The sequence below is a fragment of the Eumetopias jubatus genome, unplaced genomic scaffold (assembly GCF_037043125.1).
Source record: "Eumetopias jubatus isolate StellerSeaLion01/CBP00866 unplaced genomic scaffold, mEumJub1_p1.0 scaffold_13, whole genome shotgun sequence".
NCBI classification, from domain to species: Eukaryota; Metazoa; Chordata; class Mammalia; order Carnivora; family Otariidae; genus Eumetopias; species Eumetopias jubatus.
In genome coordinates, this window is record NW_028274819.1 from 52,608,597 (window position 1) to 52,617,391 (window position 8,795).

Consider the following 8,795-nt stretch of genomic DNA (forward strand, 5'->3'; position numbering starts at 1 on the left):
TGTACATCTTCTTGGGAGAAATGTCTGTTCATGTCTTCTATCCATTTCTTGATTGGATTATTCTTTGGGTGTTGAGTTTGATATATTTATAGATTTTGGATACTAGCCCTTTATCTGATATGTCATTTGCAAATATCTTTTCCCATTCTGTCAGTTGTCTATTGATTTTGTTGACTATTTCCTTTGCATGCAAAAGCTTTTTATCTTTTTTAAAGATTTTATTTATTTATTTGTCAGAGAGAGAGAGCTTGCGCAAGCAGGGGGAGCAGCAGACAGAGGGAGAAGCAGGCTCCCCGCTGAGCTAGGAGCCCAATGCGGGACTCGATCCTAGGACCCTGGGATCATGACCTGATGATGCTTAGATGATTATCTCAAGCATCCCAAAAGGTTTTTATCCTGATGAAGTCCCAATAGTTCATTTTTGCCTTTATTTCCCTTGCCTCTGGAGACATACCTAGCCGGAAGTTGCTGCAGCCCAAGTCAAAGAGGTTGATGCCTGTGTTCTCTTCCAGGATTTCGAAGGATTCCTGTCTCACATTTAGGTCTTTCACCCATTTTGAGTTTATTTTTGTGTATGGTGTAAGAAAATGGTCCAGTTTCACTCTTCTGCAACAGGCTGTCCAATTTTCCCAACACCATTTGTTGAAGAGACTTTTTTCCATTCAATACTATTTCCTGCTCTGTCAAAGACTAGTTGACCATAGAGTTGAGGGTCCATTTCTGGTTTCTCTATTCTGTTCCCTTGATCTATGTGTCTGTTTTTGTGCCAGTACCATACCGTCTTCATGATTACAGCTTTGTAATAGAGCTTGAAGTCAGGCATTGTGATGCCGCCAGCTTTAGTTTTCTTTTTCAACATTCTTTTGGCTACTAGGGGTCTTTTGTTTTTCCATACAACTTTTAAGATTATTTGTTCCAGTTCTGTGAAAAAAGTTGATGGTATTTTCATGCGGATTTCATTGAATGTGTGGATTGCTCTGGGAAGCATTTTAACAATATTTTTCTTCCAATCCATGCACATGGAACGTTTTTCCATTTCTTTGTGTCTTCCTCAATTTCTTTCATGAGTGTTCTATAGTTTTCTGAGTACAGATCCTTTGCCTTTTTGATTCGGTTTATTCCTATGTATCTTATGGTTTTTGATGCAATTGTAAATGGGATTGATTCCATAATTTCTCTTTCTTCTGTCTAATTGTTAGTGTATAGAAATGCAACTGAGGGGCACCTGGGTGGCTCAGTCAGTTAAGCATCTGCCCTTGACTCAGGTCATGATCCCTGGGTACTGGGATCAAGCCCCACATCTGCCTCCCTGCTCATTGGGGAGCCTGCTTCTCCCTCTCCTTCTGCCATTCCCCCTGCTTGTGCTCTCTCTCTCTCAAATAAATAAATAAAATATTCAAAAAAAAAAAAGAAATGCAACTGATTTCTAGCAATTTTGGGGTGGACTCTTGGGTTTTCCAAATAAAGTATCATTTCACCTCACAAAGAGTGAGAGTTTGACCTCTTCTTTGCTGACTCGGATGCATTTTAGTTCTTTTTGTTGTCTGATTGCTGAAACTGGGACTTCTACTACTATGTTGAACAACCATGGTGAGAGTGGACATCCCTGTTGTGTTACTGACCTTAGGGAAAAAAACTCTAGTTTTTCCTCATTGAGAATGATATTCACTGTGGGCTTTTCATAGATAGCTTTTATGATATCAAGGTATGTTCCCTCTCTCCCTATACTTTGAAGAGTTTTAATCAAGAAAGGACGCTGTATTTGTCAAATGCTTTTTCTACATCTATTGAGAGAATCATATGGTTCTTTTCCTTTCTTTTATTTATGTAGTGTATCACATTGATTGATTGGCAGATGTTGAAGCACGCTTGCAGCCCAGGAATAAATCCACTTGGTTATGGTGACTAATCCTTTTAATGTTCTGTTGGATTCTATTGGCTAGTATTTTGGTGAGAATTTTTGCATCCATGTTCATCACAGATATTGGTCTGTAATTCTCCTTTTTGGTGGGGTCTTTGGTAATGCTGGCCTCATAGAAAGAGTTTGGAAGTTTTCCTTCCATTTCTATTTTTTGAAACAGCTTCAGAAGAATAGATATTAATTGTTTTTAAATGTTTGGTAGAATTCCCCTGGGAATCCACCTGGCCCTGGGTTCTTGTTTGTTGGGAGATTTGTGATGACTACTACTTCAATTTCCTTGCTGGTTATGGGTCTGTTCAGTCTTTCTATTTCTTCCTGGTTCAGTTTTAGTAGTTTATATGTTTCTAGGAATGCATCCATTTCTTCCAGATTGCTTAATTTGTTGGCATATTGTTGCCCATACTATACTCTTATAATTGTTTTGTATTTCTTTGGTGTTGATTGTGATCTCTCTTCTTTCATTCATGATTTTGTTAATTTGGGTCCTTTCTCTTTTTGATAAGTCTGGCCAGGGTTTATCAATCTTATTAAATCTTTCAAAGAACCAGCTTCCAGTTTCATTTATCTGTTCTACTGTTCTTCTGGTTTCCATTTCACTGATTTCTGCTCTAATCTTTATTATTTCTCTTCTCCTGTTGGGTTTAGGCTTTATTTGATGTTCTTTCTCCAGATTCTTTAGATGTAAGCTCAGGTTGTGTATTTGAGGCCTTTCTTGTTTATTGAGAAAACTTGTATTGTTATATACTTCCCTCTTGGGACTGCCTTTACTGCATCCCAAAGATTTTGAACAGTCGTGTTTTCATTTTCATTTGTTTCCATGAATTTTTTTTAATTCTTCTTTAATTTCCTGGTCGACGCATTCATTCTTTAGTAAGATGCTCTTTAGCTTCCATGTATTTGAGTTCTTTCCAACTTTCTCCTTGTGATTGAGTTCCAGTTTCAAGGCACTGTGGTTTGAAAATATGCAGGGAATAATTCCAATCTTTTGGTACCGGTTGAGACCTGATTTGTGACCCAGGATGTGACCTATTCTGGAGAATGTTTCATGTGTACTAGAGAAGAATATGTATTCTCTTGACTTAGGATGGAATGTTCTGAATTTATCTGTGAAGTCCGTCTGCTCCAGTGTGTCATGTAAAGCCCTTGTTTCCTTGTTGATCTTCTGCTTAAATGATCTGTCCATTGCAGAAAGTGTGATGTTAAAGTCCCCTACTATTATTGTATTATTATCAATCTGTTTCTTTAATTTTGTTATTATTTGGCTTATATAATTTGGCTGCTCCCATGTTAAGGGCATAAATATTTACAATTGTTAGATTTTCTTGTGGGATTGACCCTTTAATTCTAATATAGTGTCATTCCTTATCTCTTATTACAGTCGTTGATTTAAAATCTAATTTGGCTTATAAGAGGATTGTCACCTGAGCTTTCTTTTGATGTCCATTGACATGATAAATGTTTTTCTACCCTCTCACTTTCAATATGGAGGTGTCTTTGGGTCTAAAATGAGTCTCTTGCAGACAGTATATCTCATCTATGTAATTCTTTATTCTGTTTCTTGTCTTCTTTTACTGACTGTCCTGTTTACTACTATACAGGCAGTGCCTAAAATGGTGCCTGACACGTAGTTGATCGTCAGTGCATAGTTGTTTGAATTCATCAGTGAATGAATGATGAAACTGATGTATCCATCTGAATGTCCAAGATCAGTTCCCATTACTCATGGAAGGCCCTCTAGAATGGAAGCTTGAATACTCAGCTCTACCTCTCCCTGTGAACTTCTTTTGCCTTCTCTGTGTCTGTCTCTTCATCCATAAAACAGGATGATATCCTCATATGATGTTAGGACTATAGGACACTGAAACGCCTTTGACAAATGTCCTCATTTTACAGGTTTCAAAATTGAGATTTAGAGGATTAGGCAATTCCTATATGGCTTTAAATAAGTAGTCGGTAGGGGAGTGATAAAATGACTAGCCTCTGACTTCCAGATTTTTATCTCTGCTTTCCACTACTGATGGGAAACCCCACTGGAATGATATGATAGGTTTCAGTATGATGCAAAACTGTATGCCTTCCTTCACTTCAGGATCGGGCGATTATGCTAAATATTGAGTCATGATGCAATTTTAGTGTACTTGTTTGCTTTTTAGCACTTCAATTATAATAAATATTGAGTCAATGTGGTAGTTGCACAGTACTAAGAAGATATACCCTGATTTAATGCAATCTTTAGCTTATATATATTTGGGGCGTGGACAAGCCACCCCCTCCCTTTGAGGAATTCAGAATTAATAGCCTAAAACCAATTCCAGGAACCCTGTTAGAAAAAAAGTGTTAAACAATTGTATAAGACCAAAATAATAATAATAATTATCCCCCTGGAAATACGCTAATCCTAGATTTGGGAGTCAGGGTCCAGAATCAGGACATGGTCTATCAGTGTCTGGTGTATTCTATTCCAATAGGAAAGGGTTCATCCAGATCTCAAAGCTTTCTAGCCCCCATTATCCCCAGGGAGTCCCAAGAGAGACAAAGTTCTCACTCTAGAGGCTGTGGTCACAGTATAAAAAATGTTCCCACCAAAGCAAAAGGAGCTCAGAAGGATGCTGGGGGAGAATGGCTAACTTATTTAGGAGTCCTTGTTGGTAAGCAATGCTTTTAGAAGTATGGATTCTTATCTGTGGCCAGCTGAGCACAAGGAAAAGAGTGGTGGATGATAGGATAGGGGGCAGTAGGAAAACGCTGACTGAAGGGAGAGGGTAAGGGAACTGACTGTAAGAATGTGTTGGCATAATCTCTCATGTGCACATGAGCAACTGCTGCTTTTATTTCTCATACATCCTTATACCATCTCTGTGTGCAGCTCTTATATCTTTTGACACCTCTGCCATTTTTTCTGTGCAGAGCTCTTCACTGACCTGGAGCCTATCTAATTACTGATCTATCAAGGTTCTTTATTTTCCTGTGTTCAGTCTCTTGCTTACTGTTACCTCTCCTTCAATCCCTTCTAATCTAATTTAAAGGTCGGATGATGTCTCCATCCTGAGTGCATTTTTGACACAGAGGGAGAACAATAATTGAACTTACCTTAAGCTATTCAGCAAATATCTCTCACCAATACAAACCACTTGCTCACCAAACCACTTGCTACTTTCTTCCAACTAAAGGTAGTACTAATCATTTTGGAATGGCTTGGTCTCTGAGTTCATAATGCTACTGTCTGAAAATGTCTAAGGATAGGTTTAATCAGATATACTCTATTATAAATGTTAGAAACCCTATAAAAATATTTATATGCAAGTAAAGTGAGAATCAGGATTTAGTCTGCTGACCCCTAATGTAAGGATTATCTGAAGACCTGAGATAAATTGGAACCACTTCCATTATAGCTCTCTACTTTATCCTGTTCTTATCAGTAGGTTTTTACCAGGAATTGTAACTATACTTTTTGATGACCCATCTTGACTCATGCAAACCTTGCAAGAATTCTGCTATGTAGGCATTTTAGCCTCATTTCATAGGTGAAGAATCATAAACCCCCAAAAATGGAAATAATTTAACCAAATTCATGTGGCAGGAAGACTCTGGCTTCAATTTCTAGTGTCTGTATCAAACATTATGCCATTTCTCATATGCTAAACTCTAAATTACCTCAACCACAATCACAGAAAAAGAAATCTGATTATAGTATTCTACTTCATCTCCTTCCCAAATCACCTGGGTTTAAATGCCTTACCTTGCATATATAGTCAACACTGTTCAAATTAGGGACTGTTTTCTATATACTTCTTATTTCTTTCTTGAAATCCTTCTTCTATTTTCTCTATCTAGTAATTTGCTTGACTTGAGTAATTATCTTAACTGTCTCCTTCCTATACCTGTGACCAAACTCTTCTTTCCAGGATTTCTTAAGCAATTTGCCCAAAACCCACACAGCAATGCATCCTTTCAACACACAGACTCACACACACAGACTCACACACACACACACACACACACACACACATGCTTCCATCCCCAGACACACTGTTCTAATACAGTTCATCTGGCTAATGTAGTTTGTAGCTTGTTCCTGCTTTGCACCGGACTTAGAAGTCTCACAGAATATTGAGCAGAGAAACAATGGAAAGGCCTAATTCCATCTATAAGGGCATGGAATACATTGAAGTTGAACTATAACAATAAAACATCTTACCTCAGCCCTCCATGTTCTTTCAAACTTCTCATGTCAATAAGGAGACAACCTCCTACTGGTATGAATTAGATCTACTTTCCTGCTGGTGGTAATTTTCTTAAAATTGGTAATTCTTATTTCTACTGAGTACTTTTAAGTGCCAGACATTCTCTCTGTGTGTGCATCTATCTATCTATCTATCTATCTATCTATCTATCTATCTATCTATCTATATCATCTATCTATCTATATCAAGAGTATATAAAAGAGGAAGCAAGAGCTCTTGATCACAATGTGCTTAGAGTTATTAAGGTATATATATTGTAATAAATTATTTAGTCAGAGAAATGATGAATTTAGTTTCCAGGATTGGTGTATATAAATTAATTCACCTTACCTAACAATTTTGTGATATTTTATAAACCTGAACATTGTTTCTGTGTCCAAACGTAAATCTGTGTTTCTTTCTGGACAGACATCAACAGGAGGGCACTTAAAGGGCAAGGCGCTCTTTACTTATCACCAGAACAGAAATGAAGAGGAATATGTATGTTCCTTTCTAAGCAGATCCAGATTAAGAGGATTATCCTGAAATGAAGTTTGATGTGGCTTCACTAATAAAACCTCAAGGCAGATTTATTCTCTGATACTGGCAACAGCAAGAAAGGAGAGATCAGAAGATGACTATGGCATGAGAAATGTTTTTGGGACTTAACAGGGAGAAGCCTACATAGATACAAAATTATCTTAGAAAGTTCTGGTTTGTTGCACTTGCAGTTCCTATGGAGACTGCATTATATATGTTCAGCTCAGAATGTGGTACACAGAGAATCATAATGTCTGTCATTATGTTTATGTTTATGTTCCTATCTTGTATATAATGTATATAGTCATAAATCAATTTTTCTATAAAATATTAAATGATTTTCAGGAAAATATTTTGTATACCTAAGTATCAAGGGAATAACTTGATCTTAACCATTATTTTATTAATTTAAATGGTTGATTTCCGTAACTGTTTCAACCACTAAAACTTTAAGTTCCATCAAAAAAGGAACCTTCTCTAGCTCAGATACTTGCCAATTTTTGTTGAATAAAAATATTCAATTTAAATGAATGGATATGATGAAGTACACTGAAATCAAGTGGCTTCATTTTGTCATTCAATTCTTCATATTTTCAGGTCTCTATGGTGCAGTGATACGGGTAGATACAATAAATGTTTCACTAATTCCTTCATTTTCTCTGTGCATTAAGCAAGGATGAGGCTTATTCAGTGAATGAGAGGTACTTGATCTATAATATATTTTACTGTAAAAATATCCCTGAAGATGGCCTCACTTAATACCACCCTATTTCATCCCTACTCTTTCTTCCTTCTGGGGATCCCTGGGCTGGAACGTATACATATCTGGATTGGTTTCCCTTTCTTTGCTGTGTACCTGACAGCTGTTCTTGGGAACATCAGCATCCTCTCCGTGATTGAGACTGAGAGCAGCCTCCAGCAGCCCATGTTCTACTTCCTGGCCATTCTGTCGTCTATCGACCTGGGCCTGTCCACATCCACCATCCCCAAGATGCTTGGCATATTTTGGTTCAACCTTAGAGAAATCTCCTTTGAGGGTTGTCTCATCCAGATGTTCTTCATCCACCTGTGCACTGGCATGGAGTCAGGGGTGCTCATGGCCATGGCCTATGATCGCTATGTGGCCATCTGTAACCCTCTTCAATACACACTGGTGTTGACAAACGAGGTGGTAGTCATCATTGCTTTGATAATCCTCCTGAGACCTTTGTCTTTTGCCATAACCTTTGTTCTACTCATTCTACGGTTATCATTTTGTTGAAACCAAATTATTCCTCACACTTACTGTGAGCACATGGGCGTTGCCCACCTGTCCTGTGTCAGCATCAGGGTCAACATCATCTATGGCTTATGTGCCATCTCTGTCCTGACATCGGACATCATAGCTATTGTCATTTCCTATGTCCAGATCCTTCGTGCTGTCTTTCAACTGCCTTCCCACGATGCCCAGCTCAAAGCACTCAGCACCTGTGGCTCTCACGTGTGTGTCATGTTGGCTTTCTACACCCCTGCGTTTTTTTCATTTATGACCCACAGGTTTGGCCAGAATATACCACGTTATATCCACATCCTTTTGGCTAATTTCTACGTAGTCATTCCACCTGCTCTCAACCCTGTAATCTATGGCGTCAGAACTAAACAGATTAGAGAACAGGTGCTGAAAGTCTTTTCCAAGAAAAAAACATCACTCTTGTAAAGAATTAAATTAAAGAAGGAAGCAGCACCAATTCTCTTTGTTTAGAATGGAAAGAGAATATTTGGAAGTTATGCTGGCCCATCTCAGCAGAGGCCTGCCAGCCTCCTTCTCAAACCCAGAAATGGAAAGTGAGGATCAAATGCATGAATAAAAGGGTCTTATAATTTTCCATTGTTTGAAGATAATTCAATTTCCCCACTTGGAAGAAAATGAACACTTTGTTCTGCTTTCATTAGGACTGAACACATCACATTCCACAATCAACATCATTTTAAAGCAAAACCAATCCTCTAAAAAGAAAATAACACACAAATAATTAAAAAACACATAAATTCCTTTATATCCTAATTCAAACAAAGATAGTGCATCACCCTTACTATGCTGGCTCCCAAAAAATTATAGATGCTGAAAAACT

At 37.8% G+C, this 8,795-nt stretch overlaps 1 protein-coding gene across 1 annotated transcript; it reads left to right on the forward strand.

Moving 5' to 3' along the window:
* The first annotated feature begins 7,423 nt into the window (after positions 1-7,423).
* On the forward strand, positions 7,424-8,380 carry LOC114218628 (olfactory receptor 52E1-like). Its single transcript, XM_028115792.1, is given in 1 exon segment — positions 7,424-8,380. A coding segment is annotated over 1 exon segment (951 nt). The 5' UTR covers positions 7,424-7,429.
* Positions 8,381-8,795: the final 415 nt, after the last annotated feature.